Consider the following 23,790-nt stretch of genomic DNA (forward strand, 5'->3'; position numbering starts at 1 on the left):
AACCCTTTTCAATTCCAACTGTTTCCTCTTGATCCCTGGTCATCCCATTCCTTTCCTGCCTACACATGCTCTCACCTCCTCTTGGAGCATCCACCTTTCTCACACTGTGTACCCCTGTCCACCCTGAGCCTCCCCATTTCCCTGCTCCTCTTGCACACCCATTCTCTCATTTTCTATACTCATACCACTCACTTCCCCATTCATATCCACTTCTTCAATCTCTTCTGTCTTACTCTCCTGCTCTTCCATATCACTCCCCTCTCGATCTGATTCATTCTCTGTATTCACTTCTCCACTTTCCAGCAGCAGTCTCTCGAAGCGATTCACACCATAACCACTCAAATGCAGTCCATCGCTCCCATACAGGTCACTTCATCCCTCAAACTCATTCCACACATTAACAAACTGTACTCCCATCTCCTCACACATTTCAGTCAGCATGTCATTCATAATCCTTGCTCTCACAGACAGTCACAAACATCCAATCCTACAACAGGATTCCAACCCACAGGCTTTTGGCTGGAGAGCGGATATGCTAACCACTCAGCCAACCAGGCCAGCAAAAAAAAAAAAAAAAAAACTACTGGCAGTGGTGTAATTCAAATCCATGCCTCTAAAGAAACTAATGCCTCAAACCAGTGCCTTAGATCTCTCGGCCACACTACTGACGACTCTTCACTAATAGGATACTTGTATAGAGGGAATGTTGACTTCACATCAATTGCTTTAGTATCATGTAATACAAAGCATGCTTCCATTTGAATGTGTATACTGCTATGTATTATAGGAAGGATTACTGTCCAGACTGATTTGAACTTATATTGAGATCTATTCAGCAAGATACTGAGGTTAAATCAATGCAGAAATCATATAAATTAATGATACCAAGAAATTATAATACCTGGTTTAATCCATTAACCAAGAATAAGCAAACAAAGTTTGTGCCTGAAGTATTTTCAGGACTGGGGCAACTCATATAAGGAAGCTAAGACTTCACATTAGTTGCCTTAGTATCCCATAATGCAAAGCACATCTCCTTGCAGACATCTATGATGCTGCATTATGGGAAGGGTCACCATCCAGACCGGTTTCAACCTTTATTGAGTTATCTTCAGTGGGAGCCAGAGGTGATACTAAGGTTGAAGTAATGCAGAAGTCATATTTTCATATACGAGTTGCCAAAAGGTGTCACACCTTATTCTGTATTAGAGCAGAAATCATATATTCTCCACATACAAGTAGTAAAATGGTATATAACTATTCAAGGTGTCCAAATATCTTTGTAACTTTTACCCAATTTGAAAAAGTCAACCGGGTAGTGCAGAAATACTGGGGTTTTCCCATTTTACAGGGAAATTTATTAAGTTTTTCTGAATATCAAGTTTCATAAGTTTTCTTTTCTTTATTTTTTTTCCCCTAGATCTTCTTTCCTTCCCTCAATCACAATGAATGAATCCACAAGAGAAAGCACAGTGTATTGAGTAGGTTATTCAAACAAAATCTGATGCACAGATCCATTGATAATACCCATCTGTAAAAAGGGAAATAAAACTGAATGGAAGAATTACAGAGGAATCTCCCTAGTGAGGTGTTCCTATTAAGATTTATGCAAGTATACTTGAGAAATAGATAAAAAAAGTGTGGAAGGGAAGCTTGGAGAAAAACAAGCTGGATTCTGGGGAACCTAGAATCAGATTTTCACTAGAAAATCTGATTGTGGATATATAAATAGGAGATGTCAGAATCAGATTTTCACTTTAAGACAATTAGATGAGAAATCATCTATTTGTATACCTTAATAAAACTGTATTTTAGTTTTATTGTGATATAAAAACCTGATATCAGAATTAGAGATATTAATCTCAGCTCTTTCCTGTATTTTGATGATATTATATTTTTAAATAAATCCAGTACAAGTCTTCAAGTTTCCCTGGCTAAACTGAATGAGTATTTTAATAAATTTTGTATAAATGTCAACAATAAAAATATAAAAACAATGAAAATAGTCAGAAATATTGAAAGCATCAATTGCATCCTGAATGAAGTACCTATAGAACAAGTAAAACATTTCAGCTATTTAGGCACAATATTTAGTGAAGATGGCAAATTAAATATAGAAATCAACAACAAAATGAGTAAAACTGGTATCACGTGAGGTCAGCTGAATAAATTTATATGGAATAAGAGAGAGAAATTCATCAAAATACTAAATGAGATGTGTATATGACAGTGTTCAAACCAATTTTAACTTGTGAATCTGAGAGCTGGATTAGAAATAAAACCCTTGATCAAAGAAAGACTAGAGATCACAGATATGAGAGTTTTGAGCAAGATTAAGTAAATAAAAACCGAATGGTAGAGTCTTAAACATAATGGGAGGGTAAAGGTTAGATGGACTAGATTGACTGATACAGTAAAAAGTGCTTTAGAAGTCAGAAATATAAGATATGATAATATTGGCATCTTGACAGACAGCAGATTAATTTGGAGAAAAATTGTCATTGGGAAGTTAGTAATGATGCCACTTTTTCACGTAGTACTGTGATGATGTCCTGAGGGAGTCCTCAGTGTACATGGCAGGAATTTGATTATGGTGATGATAGTGATATTTTATTGCAGAAATTTTGTTGTTAGTCTGTTTATTTTTATACTTAGAAAGAAGTGGCCTAGGAGATTACAAAATTTTGAGGTCTTTATGAACTACCACCATTATGCAATACTCATCACAGGGAGAGAAAATTCTGTTTCTTCTTATTGTGAGAGTTCTCACACTATTCATTTTCTGTCTCCTTGTTTAGTTTCATCTTATGGTTGACTGCATGGATGACTGGAGATCAATCCCAGATACGGAATGCTAACATATGGATAAAAAGGCTACCACCTACTACCAGTTCATCTGTGGATTTTGGTTCATTCAACTGGATGAGATGGATAAAAAGATAACCTTTGGTTACATGATGATATAAATTCGCCAAGGCCTTTATATATATATATATATATAAAAAATTTGAATGACTGTATACCGAGAATGAAAAAGAATAAAGTTTAATGTTTAGTTTAAGTTTAATTCTACTAGTTTCGTTGAATAAATCAACTTCTTCAGGTATCACAGGCAAAGAATTATATAAAATAAGAGAGACATGATAGTCATTCAAACAAATTTTTTATAACATTATCTACCGAGTAAATATGAATGATAATATATATATATATATATTATAAAAATATTAAATTTTTAATAAATTTTTTAAAATATTTTAAAAATATTAAATATATATATATATACAGGGTGTTCGGGATAAATTTGACAGTTTCGTAAGGAAAAAGAAAATCTTCTTTGTATCTATTAAATTTAATGAATTGACAAAAAAACATTACAGGCAGAGTTAATTACAATACTATCAACAAGATTTACTCAAAATAACCACCATTAGCATCGATCACAGCTTCAATTCTGCTTCGGAACCTCGAACAAGCTGATGCTACAGTCTCCCTGGGAAGGGCCGCAAAAACTGTTTTAATTTTATCCATTAACTGGGCTTTTGTATTACTGGAAGTGCGATTGGTGTCTTTTTCAACTGCGCCCCATACAAAATAATCCATGGGGTTAAGGTCTGGGGAGTTTGGAGGCCAAACATTTGGACTGGTGAAGTCGTAGAAATTTTCAGACAACCATTTTTGACTTTTCCCAGAGGTGTGGCAAGGGGCCGAATCCTGCTGCCATACATACGGCCTACCATTGGCTACCCTTGTTATCCAGGGCTTGACTACAGTTAGCAACTCCACGAACAAAGCCCGAATTCCAATGTTAGGTTTTCTTCAACACCTGTTCCTGCAGATTTGCGAGGAATTCTGCTGTACGAACGCAATCAGATCGTCTGCTAGGGATCTTTCTTCTTGCTACATCCTCGTAGTCACCTCGTAGTCACTTTTCGTAGTCACTTTTCTCAGAGGTGTGGCAAGGGGCCGAATCCTGCTGCCATACATACGACCTACCATTGGCTACCCTTGTTATCCAGGGCTTGACTACAGTTAGCAACTCCACGAACAAAGCCCGAATTCCAATGTTAGGTTTTCTTCAACACCTGTTCCTGCAGATTTGCGAGGAATTCTGCTGTACGAACGCAATCAGATCGTCTGCTAGGGATCTTTCTTCTTGCTACATCCTCGTAGTCACCATTGCAAGTCTCTAGTTCATGCCTGATTGTTTTTACTGTATTCAGGGAGCATTGGGCAGCAGTCGTAATATCCTTATTTTGATGGCGGGCACGAATCATCATGATACAAGTTATTCTCTTCCATGATTCAGGTGGGTTCCAGCTATCCATCCTTTCTGACATCTTGTATATGAATGAAGAAGGGTCCAAACTTTTAAATGAAGAGAAGTGTGTGTTAATACATGTAACTTACGGAAAAATATAATTAATTATAAATATGTCAAACACTTTATCCCGAACACCCTGTATATACAGGGTGTTCGGGATAAATTTGACATATTTATAATTAATTATATTTTTCCGTAAGTTACATGTATTAACACACACTTCTCTTCATTTAAAAGTTTGGACCCTTCTTCATTCATATACAAGATGTCAGAAAGGATGGATAGCTGGAACCCACCTGAATCATGGAAGAGAATAACTTGTATCATGATGATTCGTGCCCGCCATCAAAATAAGGATATTACGACTGCTGCCCAGTGCTCCCTGAATACAGTAAAAACAATCAGGCATGAACTAGAGACTTGCAATGGTGACTACGAGGATGTAGCAAGAAGAAAGATCCCTAGCAGACGATCTGATTGCGTTCGTACAGCAGAATTCCTCGCAAATCTGCAGCAACAGGTGTTGAAGATCCCTGGCATTGGAATTCGGGCTTTGTCACGTGAAATGAATGTTGCTGCCTCTACTATGAAGCTTGCACTCAATGAAGACCTCCGCTACTACTCATACAAGCGCCGCAAAGGTCAGCTGCTTACAGAAAAGGCCCGTGAAAAACGTTTGATAAACGCGAAGAAACTTCTAAGCAAAGTGAAACATCCTGCGGAACCACAAACAATCTGGTTCTTTTCCGATGAGAAAAACTTTTGCCAGGATCAAAAACACAACACGCAGAATAACAGATGGCTTGCATACAGTACAAAGGACATTCCTCGTGTAATGCAGACTAAATTTCCCCAAACTGTGATGGTTTTCGGATGTGTATCCTCTGAAGGCAATGTGATGCCTCCGCATTTTTACCAAGAGGGCCTCAGGTTGACTTCAGATGGCTACGTGGAGTTGCTAAACACTGTAGTAAAGCCCTGGATAACAAGGGTAGCCAATGGTAGGCCGTATGTATGGCAGCAGGATTCGGCCCCTTGCCACACCTCTGGGAAAAGTCAAAAATGGTTGTCTGAAAATTTCTACGACTTCACCAGTCCAAATGTTTGGCCTCCAAACTCCCCAGACCTTAACCCCATGGATTATTTTGTATGGGGCGCAGTTGAAAAAGACACCAATCGCACTTCCAGTAATACAAAAGCCCAGTTAATGGATAAAATTAAAACAGTTTTTGCGCCCCTTCCCAGGGAGACTGTAGCATCAGCTTGTTCGAGGTTCCGAAGCAGGATTGAAGCTGTGATCGATGCTAATGGTGGTTATTTTGAGTAAATCTTGTTGATAGTATTGTAATTAACTCTGCCTGTAATGTTTTTTGTCAATTCATTAAATTTAATAGATACAAAGAAGATTTTCTTTTTCCTTACGAAACTGTCAAATTTATCCCGAACACCCTGTATATATATTTTTTTTTTCTCCTAATACTATCAGGCTCTCTTGCTCCCCTGTACTACTCTAGAACTATGACGAACACCTTCACTTTTTCACATGCAAAGGTGGAAACTGGTCTGTGTAGTAACTATTTCCATAATGCATATCAACATACATGTTGGAAAAGAAATATGCTTTGCATTATGGGATACTAGTACAATTTAAAGTGAAGTAAATCTGCCTTCATATTATGAGTAGCCTATTCATGAAGATATTTCACCTGCAAACTTTGTTTGTTCATGCTTGGCTGAAGGATTAATTTCCTGTATAGTATAAGTTATTTACTTTGTAACCAAGCAAAAAAAGAAATTTTCCACATTGTTTATTTAAAGATCTGTTTCCTTATATTTTGTTAATTAGTATTATCATCAAATGAAACAGTTGTTGACATGCAAAATAAAATGTTTGCTTCTTTAATTTCAGATATCTCTTGGGAAAATTGCAATTAAAATTGCATATTTTCTAATTGTTTGCTTTATAATAATTTTCTCTTTTGCTTTGGTGATGACCAGATTATATCAGTATTATGAGGGAATGACATGGATTGATGAAAGTGGAACAATAAAAACTCAGTTGCAGTCATTTGTGAAGTAAGTTAATAATAATGTCTTGTCTTGTTTATTACATCAAATTCATGGAACTTTATTTTTATTATTATCATTCAGAACCTCCATGAAGTCACAAGAGTCATCATGCAGAGGCCCATCCTAGACAACAAAAAGTCTATCATACCACTACTTGAACTTATTCACCATTCTTGCTATCACCATCCTATCTGACAATGCATTCCCAGTTCAGCCACCCTCCATGCAAAGAAACCGATCCTCATCTGCTTGCTCATGATTTGCTTCTGCAACTTCCAAGGATGGCCTTTTGTCCTGACTATTTCCCCTTGTATCTACCATAGAGAAGAACCCCTTAGTGTCAACCCAGTAACTTCTTCTTAATACTTTAAATGTCATATCACCTCTCCTTCTTGCATAAAATTTTGCAGTCCACATTCTCTCAGTCTCTACTAATAACTAGCATTATACAGTCCTAATTTCATTTTGTTATCTGCCTCTGTACTCTTTCTAAGGTTAAGTTATCCCCTTCAACTTCTGGAGACCAAATCTGAGCACAGTAGTCCAGGCATGATCTAATCAAGGCTTTATATAATGGAATCACAACTCTTTTATCTCTGCTGGTCATTGTCCTTCTCAATATTGCAGCAATCCTCTAGGCTATCTTCACCACTTTTGCAATATGTCTCCTGAACTTCAAGTTTCTATTAATCATCACCCCAAGATCCCTTGCCTCCCCACTTCTTCCAGTATGGTTCCTTCAACAGAGTATGTAGCCTTCCTTCGGTGTATCCCAAACTTCAAAACTTTACGTTTAACTGAATTAAACTGATACCCCATTAATTTGCTTATCTGTCCATTGTATTCATCTTCTTGAAGGGTTTCCACATCTGTACTATTACTAATAACCCTTCCCAGCTTCACATTATCTGCAAACAACTGAATATCCCCCTGCAATCCAGTGACAATGTTATTGATATTAAAGGTTAAACAATGCAGGTCTTAGTACTGAGACCTGTGGTACCCCTTCCAACCTACTGCTTCCTTGATACTGCTCCCTCATACACAGCTCTCTGATATCTATCAGACAGCCGATCCTTAATCCAGTTCACTAACCTGACATCTAAACCCATGTGCTGTAATATAAATATCAGCATATCATGTGATGCCCTTTTGAGTGCCTTTCTAAAATCCAAAAAACTGCAGCACATGCCTTTCCCTCATCAACTCATCACTTGTTATTATTATAAAAGGCAATCAGATTACTAAAAACAAAAATGTCCCTTTACAAATCCATGCTGATCTCTCATAGATAACATTATCCTCATCTACCCAATGTTGTATATGATATTTCACTAATTTCTTCAAAATTTTAACAACTGCTAATAAAATACAAACTGGTCTATAGTTTCATACTCCCATTCTACTAATGGGAGTATGAAATTCTCTCTCTCTCCTCATGCATTGCCACTACCTTACCCTCCTTCCACTTCTTGGACACCTTTCCTATAGCCAGATTCTCATTGAAAAGTTAGGTTAATGGAGTGTCAGTTCTTTAATGCATTCCTTTAAAACCCATGGAAAAATCCCATCCATTCCCATTGCTTTATTGATATCCAGGGTATTCAGTATTTGAAACACAACCATCTTTATCTGACAGTGGCATTCTTCCATAATCATTCCTCCTTCTCCTGTTGGCCACATAACAAAAAAAGAATTCCTTAGGATTTTCATTGAATCTCAGGCCAATCTTTTCTCATATTCCTTCCTCACCATACTAGTCACTCACTCTCTCTCTCTCTCTCTCTCCTAGCCTAAGTCTTATATTCTTCATGCATCTGCTTTCCACTCTCTCTCCTTATATCCCTTCTATAATCACATCACTTTTTCATGTGCAGTTCCCATTTAATATTGTTTTGGTTTACTTTTTGTTAAATTATGTTCTCTTTTTCACTTAAGGTATACAACTGGCTATTGTTACTAATAACATTTCTTCACGGGTTCCATTCCTGTGCATTGATGATATCTGGTCCTTCCAATTCTTCCATCCATATAACTTTTCCAAGCTGATTTCTAAGATTATTATAATAACCTCCACTATAATTTCATATAAATTCCTTTCTCTTTCATATTCCTGCATTTCTATTCATTCTCCAAGTCAAAACTACATGGTCACTCTCTCCAACCTGGGGCATAGATGTCATCTCAGTTGCAATCAGTTCCTTTAATGCTATAACCAAATCCAAAACTCTTGAACCTCATGTTCCTTCTACTACATGTTGCATAAGACATTTGTTCCTCAGAAATTCCATTCTCTTACTACCACATGTAGTTTCCTCTTTCCAATTTATGCTGCTGCAGTTAAAATCTCCAATAACAATAATTTTTTTTTGCACTCACCAAGTTCATCTACCTAAACATCTGCTCTTCATCTTCTATGCTGCCTGGCTTATTCATTTATTTTGTGTGGGGTTCCCCCCCTTTCCTCAACCATCCCTCAGGACTGGTTGAGCCCTCCTAATGAAGGATTAAGTATATATTTTATGACTAGATCCGTGTGTGTGTGTGTGTGTGTGTTTCACAGGCCGGTTTGCTTTTTCTGAGGGTTGAAAGGTAGAGGTTTTCCAGGTGGAAAAACCTCTATCTCCATATAGACTGGCTAACTCACCTTTAGTCAAAAGAGACAAGATAACAGTTCCTCACATCATGGACAGGAATCGAACCGAGGTCTTTCCAACCAACACCCCATTAAACTAGCTTTAGTCAAAAGAGACAAAATAAAGGTTCCTCACGTCATGGACAGGAATCGAACCCAGGTCTTTCCAATGAACACTCCACTCAATATCCTGTCCTACCAACCTTCACCTCACACCATATGCCTCTGAACCATTAATGTTATTGCCCTCCAAATCCTCCATCCCGAGAGGACACAACTCATCACTTATCCCGAGCAATACTCCACCACTGCATTTGCCCTTCCTATCCTGCCAAAAAATGCTACTTCTTATTTCTGTCAGTATATCATCTTCAATCAGCCATGTCTCACTGATTCCAATAAGGACATGCTCTGGCTGTTAGCACCACCAATTCATCCCCTTTATTCTGGATACTCCTGGCATTAATATAAAGAAACATCAACACATTGTCACTGTTTGTTTCTGTATTTATCATTATTCCCTTCAGACTCCACTGGATTCTGTATTACACCATGTGTTCTCCCTTCTCCCATGTGACTATTCCCACAAGAGGCCACCCCTACTACCATCCACCCTGATAATGCTAGTTTCTCTGCACCAACACTCTCACTTGTTCAGAAACTACAACATTCTCTCCAGATGTCTACATCCTTCCTCATTCAAATGATGCAAGTCATCTCTTGCATATAGTTCCTTTCTGTCCTCAAATACATACCAGGCATTCACATAATTCAAGCCTCTCTTTCAACACATTCTGGCTATCATACCATTCATCACTGATTCTCTTCTCCTCAACTCTGCATTATAATACCTGGGCAACACACTCACTATCTTCTATCTCTCGTTCTTCTGCTGCAAAACCTCAAGCATGAAACTAAGATCTCTCATCACCATTCATGCTGCTTCTCAAGTCATTCATACCCACCATCACAATCATCTCATCCACTCTTTCACCTCACTTAATTGCCATAGCCTCACTGTCTGTTGTTCCTTCAGACAAACACTCTGGCATTCAATCTTGCAATCCATGGATCATCAACTCCAGATATACATCACATCTCTTACCACTCTGTTCCTTCCTTGTTCACCTGCACCCCTCACTCTCTCCCCTCACACTTTCTCTCCTTGGTCTCTCACTTGCCTGCCTTTCTATCCCTGGTTCCTGCACTGTCTTGATTTCCTCTCATTCTCTCTCTCTCTCTCTCTCTCCCTCCCTCCCTCCCTCCTTGGTTCTCCTATTCTCTCTCTCTCTCTCTCCCCTTCTATCAACCCATAACTCTCTCTCTCTCTTACTCTCATTCACTTCATATTCACTGTTTCCAGTCTCCTAATATCTTCTTTCGTGCCTAACTCACTCCTCATATGTTCTGTTTCTTCTTAAGTGTATCTCTCTCTCTCTCTCTCTCTCTCTTTCCAAGCAACCTACTCTCACTCAACATTCATCCTCCCAGTCATCACCAACAACTTCATCTTCCAAAACTACACCATCTATCTCTGAAACTTACTACACTATCTAATTTTATATTCTTATTTGCATGCCACTCATACTCTTCACCCTCAATCTTGTTACTCTTGTCTTCTTGGTTGGCATTCACTTGTTTCTGATGTAACAATGCCAAAGTCAATTATGCTAATTTCTTTTATCACCAAGTTTCACCACATTTTTCTACATTTTAAGCAGACATGCCATCCCTGGTCTCTCACCTGCAACATTTCTAACTGCTGGGATGCAAACATGCTATAAGCACCACATACTACAAAATCACAGTATGCTATATCAAATGTAGCCCTTAAATGGCAGAGGACTTGGCAATACCATATCGGCAAACTGAATTGTGGATGCTGCCATTATTCAAACACTGCACAGACAACACTAACAAACTATACTAAAATATTACGTTAAAGTACAAATTATCCACAGACTAGACATTCTATCTAGATTAGACTCTCCATAAATTTAAAGCAAAAACTTGGAAAAATTGTAACAAATACTTATCTTTCTTTCTTTTTATTTTTTTTTCTTCTCCTGCTGCTGCCACATAGTAACACCTCCAACTCTAACCTTGCCCTCTGCTATAACTTCACCCCTTTAGAAAGAGTAAGTGACATTTTAATTTGAGAAAAAAAAAAAAAAAGTGAGAAGTTGAATATGCATGACAGTTTATAAAACAAACAGATAATTCCTCATAGTAAGATTATAATTGAACTAGGTCACTCTATATTGTATTCATTTCTAAGGCTTGAATCTTTATAGTATGCATCATTCTTATTTCATAGTTTACAATGCATACTTCATTTATTCCTCCTTGGCTTCTATTATTATTATTATTATTATTATTATTATTATTATTATTATTATTATTATTATAATTAGATCTTCATAGAGTCAAGCCATATGACTCTATGGAGGTGCAATAACTGTGACTTGTTCTTGTTCATTGTTTTGTTTCTGCACCTCATGGCTTCATTCTGCACCAAATTTGATTTTCATTCTTCAGAAATTTAATATTCAAACCTTGGCAATGATATGCATCATACCAGCTAGTATGCCAGTATGCCTGCTTTCACATGTTAATTTTTTTATTTTAATTTTCATCTGTTTTATTTTTTTCTTGCTTACTATTATACATTTACATGGCTAGCTATTAATCTTATGTACAAAAAAAGCATGCTACTGACAAGGTGCACCTGTAAGCATGAAACTATTCAAGTATTTTAAGTTTAACAAAGTTTTTATATTAGTTTCATCATGTAGTCATATTACATCAATCTGAAGAATAGTCAAACCGTGTTAATATGCCATTTTGCTACTTTTGTGAGGAATGACTTATGCTAGCAAATTAACAAATTTTCTGCTACCGAATTATCATATTTTCACCACTAATTTAGAAGCTCTCAGGTTAAACTTCAGTAAAGGTTGAAATCAGTTGAGATGAATATGCAGCAGTATAATTTAAATTATATTTGCCAACAAATTATATTCTTGTTTTAATCCTATACCTAAATGTAAGCAAAGCTTACAGTGAAGTATCTTCATAACTAAGCTCTTGTATGTAGATGCTGATGACTTCATATCAGATGCTTTATTATCTCCATTAATTTCCTTAGTATCCCATAATGCAAACCATACTTCTTTACATACATGCATAATGCTATGTATTATGAAAGGGTCACCACCCAGACTGGTTTTGATCTTTACTGCGGTCTCATCAGCAGGAGCAGACTCAAGAAGATACTGAGGTTGAATTAATGCAGAGGTCATATATATCCCATATGGTTAAAGGATTGAACAAGAATATTATTTCTTAAAAAGTATAATTTATTTTGCAACTAAGCAGAAAAAGTTTCTACTACATTCTCTGATCCAAAGTATTCAATAATAAAGGACATATCTTTTTTACTACTTGTATGTGGAAAATATATAACTTTTGCATTAATTCAACTTTCATTCATTTTAGACAAATTATGGACTCTACAACCATATTATAAATAATAATTTTTAATTTCCTGATGTTTCGACCTTCATATTAAGGTCATCATTTGGAGTATATACATGTACAAGGATGGTCTGAAAAGTTCTCAGCCTTGACCATAGATGGCAACACTATCAGCAAGATTTTTTTTGTTTTCTAAGTTGGTACATCTATCATAAGCATCCATGTGAAATTGCAAGTCATTCTATCAAGTAGTTTGCTTTGTACAGCTGTCTGAAACAAAAGTGTTGTCTGTATCCCTTGAAAGGGATAAAATTGAGTATCATGTGGTTATAAAATTCTTTGTAAAAGAAGGTTTAACACCAAAAGAAATTCATTCGAAGTTCATAAAAGTTTATGGGCACTCTTCTCCTTCATTTTCGACAATTAAGAAATGGGCTGCCAAGTTTAAATGTGGCCGTACCATCCTTGAAGATGATCCATGTGAATGATGTCCAAAAAGTGTAACAATACCACAAATCATTGATCGCCAGTCATAAAATTGCTGAGACTATAGGCATTTCAAAAGAGCTTGTAGGACATATTTTGCATGAAGAATTGCAAATGAAAAACCTTTGCGCAAGATGGGTGCCATGCTTGCTCACAGAGATCAAAAACGCACTTGCATGAAAATCTCTGAACAGTGCTTGGAGCAAAACAAGCATAAAACTGATTTATTACTATGGATGAGACTTGGATTCACCATTACACACTAGAATCCAAACAACAGTCAAAACAGTGGACAGAAGCTGGTTGTTCAGCATCTGTCCACCTATCAAAGAAGGCCAAGTCGGTTCCATCAGCAGGAAAGGTCATGGCATCGGTGTTTTGGGATGCTAAAGGCATTTTGTTTATTAATTATCTTGAAAAAGGGTAAAACAATAACTGTAGAATATCATTCCAATCTTTTAAACAGACTAAATGAAAAAATTCATGAGAAAAACCTGGTTTACAGAAGGAAAAAAAATATCTTTCATCAGGACAATGATTTGCCCACAAATGTGTTTTGGCAATGGGAAAATTAAGGGATCTGCACTATGAATTGTTGGACATCCACCCTATTCCCCAGATTTGGCTCCCACTGACTTCTATCTCTTCCCAAAACTAAAACTGTTCCTTGTTGGTCAGCGTTTTTCTTCAAATCAAGAGGTGATTACATCTGTAGAGGGGTATTTTGCAGATCTTACAGAGAACCACTACAGGGATTGGATAATGGTGCTGCAATGTTTCTGGAATAAACATATTGGTCTTAAGGGAAATTATGTTGAAAAATAAAATAATTTTGAAATTATAAATTCGTTGTTAGGCCGAGAACTTCTCAGACCACCCTCATATATGGATGTGCAGACTAGGTTATTTTCTTTTAGAGTGCTGAATGAGTGGAATGGATTAGCAGAGGAGGTAGTGAGCACCTTAACAGTGAATGGGTTTAAGGTTTGGTTTATAGTTTATTTGGCACAAAAACTACAAAGGTCATACTGTGCCATACTAAGGTTACAACTATACATGAGCAGTGAATTTCATGTTTCTATCAATCATCAACCCCAAATCTCTTGTCTCCCCTACCTCCTCCAGTGCAATTCCTCCAATAGAGTATGAAGTGTCCCATCGATGTGTCCTAAACCTCAAGACCTTACATTTTGCTGCATTAATCCGACACAACCCATTCATTTGTCCATCTCTCTAGTTTATTCAAATCGCTTTGTGGGGCTTCCACATCTGCACTTTTATTATTATTATTATTATTATTATTATTATTATTATTATTATTATTATTCAGGCCTGCATAGAGTCAAAAGACTCATCGTGGGAGGTCCTTCCTAAGAACATAAAGTCTGTCAAGACTCATCGAGGAGAGGTCCCCCCCTAGGAAACACAAAGTCTATCATACCACTCTTTAAACTCATTGACCATTCTCGCTCCCACTACTCCATCAGGCAATGCATTCCATGGTTCAATCACCCTCCACGCAAAGAAACCACTCCTTATCCTCTTGCTCACAGTTTCCTTTCGTAACTTCCAGGGATGGCCTCTTGTCATCACTCCTTCCCGCTGTTCAACCAAGTGAAATAACTCCCTAGTGTCAACCCTGTAACCACCTCTCAACACTTTAAAAGTCTCAATCATATCACCTCTCCTTCTATCCACCAAACTCTGCAGTCCACACTCCCTCAGGCGATCCTCATAACTATCCTTGTACAGTCCTGAAAACATCTTTGTCATCCGTCTTTGTATCCTTTCCACAGTTAATTTATCCCCTTCAAATCCTGGGGACCAAATCTGAGAACAATAGTCCAAGTGTGGTCTGATCAGAGACTTATACAATGGAATGATAACCCTCTTATCTCTGTAGGTCAGTGTCCTTCTCATAATTGCAGCAATCCTCTGTGTTACCTTCACCACCTTTGCAATATGTCCCCTAAACTTCAGGTTTCTATCAATCATCAACCCCAGATCTCTTGTCTCCCCTACTTCCTCCAGTATAACTCCTCCCATAGAGTATGCAGCATCCCATCGATGTTTCCCGAACCTCAAGACCCCACATTCTGCCACATTAAACCGACACCCCCATTCACTTGCCCATCTATCTAGCTTATTTAAATCCTCTTGCAGGGCTACCACAGCTGCACTATTACTAATAATCCTTCCCAGCTTCGCATCATCCACAAACAACTGAATATTCCCTTGCAATCCACTGGCAATGTCATTGATATAAAGGTTAAGCAATATAGGTCCTAGTACTGAGCCCTGTGGGACCCCACTTGTAACCCTCTGCCTCCTTGAAACTGCTCCACCATAAACAACTCTCTGATACCTATCAGACAGCCAATCCTGAATCCAGTTGACCAATCTGACATCCAGACCCATGTGCTGCAACATAAATATCAGCTTATCGTGTGGCACCCTGTCAAATGCCTTCGCTAAGTCTAAGAAAATTGCAGTATATGCCTTTCCCTCATCTAATGTTCTTGTAACTTTATTATAAAAGGCTAGCATATTGCTAAAACAAGAGCGCCCTTTCAAAAATCCATGTTGACTCTCACAGATAACATTACCCTCATCTGCCCAATGCTGTATATGGTCCCTCACTACTTTCTCCAAGATCTTAACAACTACTGATGACACACAGACTGGCCTATAATTAGACACTTCCAGTCTGTTACTGCCCTTATGCAATGGCACTATCTTATCTTCCTTCCATTCCATGGGCACCTTTGCTGAAGCCAGACTTTCATTGAAAAGCCACGTTAAAGGCACTGTCAGTTCCCTAGCACATTCTCTCAAAACTCGTGGTAAAATACCATCCAGTCCCACAGCTTTACTGACATCCAGAGTACTCAGTATCTGAAACACACTCTCCTCCTGTACCTCTAAACCTCGAACCAGCCCTATCCCTCTAGCATTAAAACTGACTCCTTTAGGATGAAATACTCCAATAAAGTGTTCATTGAACAATTCCACTATGTCCTCTGCATCAGTCACTCTATTCCCATTTTTATCCCACAATATCATTCTTCCACAATCATTTCTCCTCCTACTGGCCACATAGCTAAAAAATTCCCTAGGATTTTCTTTGATTATTAGGGCCAATCTCCTCTCATATTCCAGTTTCGCTTTCCTTACCAAACTAGTCACTCTTCTGGCATGTGTCTTATATTCTTCATGCATCTTCTCTTCACCTGTCTCCTTATATCTCTTCCATAGCCTCTTTTTCGCATGCAATTCCTGTTTAATATCGTTTGACATCAACTTTACTTCAAATTTTGTTCTCTTCTTCACTCGTGGTATACAACTTACCATTGCTACCTACAAATATTCTTTCACAATTTCCCACGCACTAATGATATCCCGGCCTTCCAATTCCTCCCTCCATGAAACTTCCCGAAGTTGATGTCTAAGACTATTATAATCACCTGCATTATAATTCCACATAAGTTCCCGTCTCTTTGATACTCCTGCATATCTATTCATTTTCCAAGTCAAAACCATATGGTCACTCTCTCCAACTGATGGGAGAGATGTCAACTCAGTTATTATCAACTCTTCTGATGCTATAACCAAATCCAAAACTCTTGAACCTCTTGTTCCCTCTGTTACATGTTGCCTAAGACATTTGTCCCTCAAGAATTCTAGAAATTCCATTCCCCTATTGCTACATGCATCGTCCTCTCTCCAATTTATACTACTGTAGTTAAAATCTCCCCTAACAATCATTCTTCTTGCACTTGCCAAACTTAGCTGTCTAAACAGTCGCCATCCTCTGTGCTCCTGGGTCTGTAGCAACACCCCACTAAATATCCTGTCTTGCCTACCTCACACCAAACGCTCTCAAAATCATTTATCTCACTTCCTTCCAATGCCTCCACTCTTAGATGACATAGGTCATCACTTATCATAAGCAGTACCCCACCACAACACTTTCCCCTCCTATCCTGATGAAAAATGCTATACCCAGCGACTTCTATTCCTGTTATTATATCCCCTTCTGTCAATCACGTCTCAGTGATTGCAATAATTTTTGGCCAGGTTGATGCTATCTGTGCCACCAATTCCTATCCCTTATTCCAGATACTCCTGGCATTAGTATAAAGCATATAAATGCCATTGTTTCTATACCCAGCATTATCCCTTCTAGACTCCACTGGGCTCAGTGTTACCTGATATTGTCTCCCTTCTCCCAAGTATCCATTCCCACAAGAGGCCACCCCTGCTATCATCCTCCCTGGGACACACTGACTCGTTCAGAACAGCAATCTCTCGAGATATCTATGTCCTTCCTCATTCAAATGTAAACGGTCTGTCGCATACAATTCCTCTCTTTCCTCAAACGCACTCCAAGCATCCACATATACCAGTCCTCTCTTGTCACACATTCTCGCTATTATGCCATTCAATATCACCGCTCTTCTGCTCAGCTCATCATTATCATACCTAGGCAACACGCACACTATGTTTTCTCTCTCTCTGTCTTCTTCCGTACAGTCTCAAGCAAAAATCTCATTTCTCTCGCTGCCCAACTTACATTACCACTCAAGGCATTTGTTCCTACCATCACAATCATCTCATCCCATTAATTGCCATATCCACCCTTTCTATTGTTCCTCCTGGCAAACACTCCTCACGCATCCTGTCTTGAACACCACGGATCATTGAGTCGCCATACATTATACCTCTTACCATTCCCTCTCTCCTATTGTTTCCATTCTCTCCTCTTCTTTCATTCCCATAGGTCTCTCTCATTCCCTCTCCTCTACTGCTATTCTCTCTTCTAGCATTCCCATACCTCTCTCTCCTACTGTTTCCATTTTCTCCTCTTCTAGCATTCCTACACATCTCTCTCTTTCCCCTCTCTCCTACTGTTTCCATTTTCTCCACTTCTAGCACTTCCATATCCCTCTCTCATTCTGTCTCTCCTACTGTTTTCATCCTCTCATCTGCTAGCATTCCCATACCTCTCTCTCATTCCCTCTCTTCTACTGTTTCCATTCCCTCCTCTTCTAGCACCCCCATACCTCTCACTCATACTCCCTAAATTCTCTCTCTCTCCTACTCTGATTCGCCTTGCATTTATATCTTCCATTCTCCTAATCTTATCTTTCATACTTCTGCTCTCATTCACAAGACATTCCACCTCCTCTTTCAACTCATCTATCTCCCTCTGCAGGTCAGTCACTCTTAATCTAAATTCACTCTCCCAAACAAAACCATCTCCTAAACTTTCACAGTCACTCACACCTTCCACACTATCAACTATTATTTTCTCATTCATATATATCTTTTTTTCATTCTCTCCTATCACACTACTTGTCTTCCTACATTCATTCCCTGTTCCTGGAGCAAGAAAGTCGGATATTGATATTTCTAATGCACTTATTTCCTCCAACTGCCTGCATTTAGCACACATATGCTCTCCGCTCTCTTTCACAAGCTACATATCTAATTCCCAAGATGAAAACATGCCGCAAGTACTGCATGCCACAAAGTCCCTTATGATATTGCTTATGATTGAGTTCTTAAATGGCGGAGGACTTGGCGATACGCCACTTGCAACTGCTGCTGAATCTGCCATCGTTCCTTACTGCTGAGTAGCGTAATCTTTAATAATTATTCGATTAATAAATTCCATTAAATAAATAAGAAAAAAAAAGTACAAACAATTACAAGCAAAAAAAATATTTAAGTACTAAATATAATTAAATAAAAGGAAATATAACTAAATACAGTAATGAAAACTTAGCTTCGTTTTGTCTTTCACGTTATGCATTCGATTCCGACGGTAACCGAAATATATTATATCGCGACAGCAACTAACTTTCAAAAAACAACCACTGAAGTACACTTGTATTCAGAGAAACAATTTAGCACTCAGAAACGTAGAAAAACGGGGGAAAAACGGACTATTCACCGATTAAAAATCACTTTCTTCTGCACAGCTCAAATTCACCGCCATGTCCCCCTTCCCAGCTTCACATCATCTGCAAACAACTGAATATCCCCTGCAGTCCACTGACAATGTCATTGATATAAAGATTAAATAATATAGGTCCCAGTACTGAGCACTGTGGGACCCCACTTGTAACTTTCTGCCTCCTTGATACTGCTCCACCATACACAACTCTCTGATACTTATCAGACAGCCAGTCCTGAATCCAGTTGACCAACCTGACATCCAAACCTGCTACTACTTAAATATCAGCTTATTATGTGGCACCCTGTCAAATTCTTTTGCTAAATCCAAGAAAATGGCAGTATATGCCTTTCGCTCATCAACTCTTTTGTAACTTTATTATAAAAGGCTAGCCTATTACTAAAACAAGAGCACCCTTTAACAAATCCATGTTGATTCTCACAGATAACATTACCCTCATCTGCCCAATGTTGTATACAGTCCCTCACTAATTTCTCCAAGATTTTAAATCCACTTGTAACTATCTTACCATCTACCGATGACACACACAAACTGGCCTATAATTAGATACTTCCAGTCTGCTTCTGCTCTTATGCAATGGCACTATCTTATCTTCCTTCCCTGGGTACCTTTTTCGTAGCCAGACTTTCATTGAAAGTCTGGCTACGAAGATCACGAAAGTTACGAAGGTCAAAGGAGCTATCAGTTCTTTAGCAATATGTATGTATAAATGCATGTATGTATATGTATATATATATATATATATATATATATATGTATATATGTGTATATATATATATATATATATATATATATATGTATATATGTGTATATATATATATATATATATATTTATATATATAAATGTATGTATGTACATATATATAAATGTATGTATGTATGTACATATGTATATTGTATGTATCATACAATATGTATGTATAAAAATTAGGTTTGGCTGTGTGGTATTTACATATTAACAAAATTACAACAAGGTTAAACAAATATACAAGATCAAAGGCTACAGAAATACATGATTGGTCAACAATTAAACTAATTAATAATATATACATTAGTACTTAATCTCTGCACAAATATAATCATAAAATATTTCATATTTTGTAATATATACATACAAAAGTTAAGTGAAGCAATATGGTATTTACATATAAACAAAATTACAGTGAAATGTGTTTGTATAAACTAATTCTTTGTAAAAAATTAAAAACATCATGCAGTCTGCCTGAGTCATCTTCCTGAGTGTATGAGGTCTGGCCAGATAGGCAAAAATTTCATTCCTCTCTCATGCAAAGCGCTGGCACTCTACATGAATATGACAAATAGTGAGATGTGTATTTCATTTTACACACACGAGACAGTTATCAGCCCTCAGTAAATAACAATGTGTAAGATGACTGTGACCTATGCAGAGCCTAGCAAGAACAACTCTCTCTTCTCTTTATACATTGACTAGAATGCCAATGTTTAATTTCGGGTTTAATGTACATGCAGAAAATATGAGCTGATTTAGCAGCTGCAGCTTCATTTCCCTTTATTCCAATGTGGCTGGGAATCCAACACAACTGAACATCAAAATTAAAGATTTTTATTTTGTGAAACAGGTGTAACACCTCATAGAGTACTGGATGTGGATTATACATAGGAGAGGAGATCGCTTGCAAAGAGCTCAATGAATAAATTATAAAAGAGTCTGAATAAATTATACACTTTTGGTAGTAGTTTTCTTTTATATGCACAAGTGCAAGCTGAATGGCATGTAACTCTGCTGTATAATTACTGCAATCAGGTGGGATCTGGTTGGAGATGGTAATGTCAGGAAACACAGCAGCATAGTCAACAGAGGTGTATTAGTTCTTGAACCATCAATATATATAGGCAAGAGATCAGCGTGTGCTGCCCTGTGTTCATTAAACAATTGGGGTTAAACATATGATGGAGTATGAGACTTCTGTAGCTGACAGAGTGAGAGATTGCAGGTTGGTGTGCAAACCTGCCATGGAGGGATGCTGTTATGCTTAGTGTAGGCAATGTCATCAACATTAAACCAACAGCTTGCACAGTCAATTTAGCATGCATACCAAAAGGACATATGGCAGTTTGAAGTGTGTGGTATTGAGCTTTCCAATGCAGAGAAAAGAGACTACTCCGTGTAGGATGATTTGGGAGAGACTTTATCTTTAGTGCATAACTAAGAGACAACTGTTTCTGTCGAAGTGATAGAGCTGATTCATTTGCTTCAACATAATTAGGCATAGAGGTGGCGCTAGAGTCGCCATAGCACATAGCGGAGAATTTGAGCTGTGCTGAAGAAAGTGCTTTTTAATCAGTCAATAGTCCGTTTTTCTATGTTTTTATAGTGCTAAGTTGTTTCTGCAATACGAGTGTCCTTCGGTGGTTGTTTTTTGAAGTTAGCTGTTGTCGCGATATATTGTATTTTGGTTACTGAAAAGACGAGGTCGGAATCAAATGCATAACGGTGGAAGACAAGACGAAGGATAAGTTTTCATTATTTAGTTATTTCATTTTATTTATTTATATCTCGTGTACTTAAATGTTCTGTTTGTAATTGCTTGTACTTTTTCTTATATTTATACTTCCTAATACTTATTAGCGTTTATTTTTTTACACTAATTAGCGACATTATTTTGAATAATGGCGACAGTGGCAGTTAAAATTGCAAATGGCATATCACCAACTCCTCCCCCCATTTAAGGACTCCATTTTGCGCAATATCATACAGGATTTTGTAGCATGCGGGACTTGCGGAATGTATGCGTCCTGACAATTGTATATGTGGCAGGAGAGAGAAGGGGAAAAATGTATGGGCGCAAAATGCAGGCAATGGCAGAAACTTGGTGATTTAGAAATGATCATAACTGACCTTGTTGAGACTATAACTGACCTCACTGAGTCAGAGACGGAAGATTCTCCATGTAGAGGGCGAGAGAAGTATGAATAAAATAATAAGAGTGAGGAGTATGGAAAGATTGAATGATTCTGAAGTCTTTGGAGATAGTCTCAATTGGGAAGATAAATGGCAAACAAGAGTGGCTGACTTGCAGAGAGAGATAGATGAGCTGAAAGAGCAAGTGAAATGTCTGGGGAATGAGATGAGAAGTGTGAAAGATGAGATTAGGCGAATGGAAGAGACGAATGCAAGGCAAATCAGAGGAGGATGAGAGAGAGTTATGGGAATGAGAGAAGAGGAGAGAATAGGAACAATAGTAGAGGAGAGGGAATGAGAGAGAGTTATGGGAATGATAGAAGGGGAGAGAATAAGAACAGTATAAGAGAGGGAATGAGAGAGAGTTATGGGAGTGATAGAAGAGGAGAGAATGGGAACAGTAGAAGAGAGGGAATGAGAGAGAGAGAGAGAGTTGTATGAATGATAGACGAGGTGAGAATGGGATAAGTGGAAGAGAGGGAATGAGTGTCAGATATAGGAATGACAGAAGAGGAAAAATGGAAATGGCAGGAGAGAGGGAATGAGGGGAATGCAAGGGAGCACAGGAACTAGGGATAAAGTGATGTCAGAAAGGCAAGTAATTAGGGAAGCACAGAGAGAAACTGTTACAGGAGAGCGAGTGAGGGATGCATGTGAGCAATCGAGGAATAGGGCGGTAAGAGGTGTAACGTATGAGGACTCAATGATCCGTGGTGTTCATGATAGGATGCATGAGGAGTGTTGGCCAGGAGGAATGATAGTAAGTGTGGCTATGGCAGTTAAGAGAGGTGAAAGCGTGGATGAGATGATTGTGATGGTGGGAACAAATGAATTGAGTGGTGGTGTAAATAGGGCAGCGAGAGATATGAGATTGTTACTTGAGGTTGTACAAAAGATGACACAGAGAGGAAAGATAGTGTGTGTGTTGACTAGGTATGATAGTGACGAGCTGAGCAGAAGAGCAGTGATATTGGATGGCATAATAGTGAGAATGTGTCAGAAGAGAGGATTGGAATATGTGGATGCTTGGAGTGCGTTTGAGAGCAGAGAGGAATTGTATGCGAGAGACCACTTGCATTTGAATGAGGAAGGATGTTGGCATCTGGAGAGATTGCTGTTCTGAATGAGTCAGTGTGTCCCAGGGAGGATGGTAGCAGGGGTGGCCTCTTTTGGGAATGGGTACTTGGGAGAAGGGGAATGACATCAAGTAACGCTGAGCCCAGTGGAGTCTAGAGGGAATAATGCTGGATATAGAAACAATGGCATTTTTATGCTATATACTAAAGCTAGGAGTAGTTCGAATAAGGGAGAGGAATTGGTGGCACTGATAGCATCAGCCAGGCCAAAGATTATTGGGATCAATGAGACGTGGTTGACAGAAGAGGATATAATAACAAGAATAGAAGTTGCTGGGTACAGCATTTTTCGGCACGATAGGAAGAGAAAGTGTGGTGGTGGAGTACTGCTTATGATAAGTGACGACCTATGTCCTCTAAGAGTGGAGGTTTGGAAGGCAGTGACACTAATGATTTTGAAAGCATATGGTGTGAGGTTGAGGTAGGTAAGACAGGATATTTAGTGGGGAGTTGCTATGAAGCACAGAGGGTGCGGACCAGGAGATGTTGATACAGTTGAGCATGGCAAGTGCAAGAAGAATGATTGTTATGGGAGATTTTAACTACAGCAGTATAAATTGGGGAGAGGAAGATGCATGTAGCAATAAGGGAATGGAATTTCTAGAATTCTTGAGGGGCAAATGTTTTAGGCAACATGTATTAGAGGGAACAAGAGATTCAAGAGTTTTGGATTTGGTTATAGCATCAGAAGAGTTGATAATAACTGAGATGACATATCTCCTGCCAGTTGGAGAGAGT

General features: G+C 38.2%; 1 protein-coding gene across 3 annotated transcripts in view; it reads left to right on the plus strand.

The window, feature by feature from the left end:
* The window catches only part of LOC150092751 (short transient receptor potential channel 4-like), a 443,103-nt gene that overhangs the window by 335,501 nt on the left and 83,812 nt on the right, over positions 1–23,790 (plus strand). For all 3 annotated transcript variants that reach the window (XM_090414697.1, XM_090414698.1, XM_090414699.1), the window contains one exon: positions 6,234–6,400. In XM_090414697.1, the coding sequence (XP_090270823.1) occupies positions 6,234–6,400 (167 nt within the window). The remainder of the gene's footprint in view (positions 1–6,233; positions 6,401–23,790) is intronic.

Source organism: Typopeltis vanoorti, chromosome 25, assembly GCF_054136105.1.
Source record: "Typopeltis vanoorti isolate ZY-2024b chromosome 25, IOZ_Tvanoo_1.0, whole genome shotgun sequence".
NCBI lineage: Eukaryota > Metazoa > Arthropoda > Arachnida > Uropygi > Thelyphonidae > Typopeltis > Typopeltis vanoorti.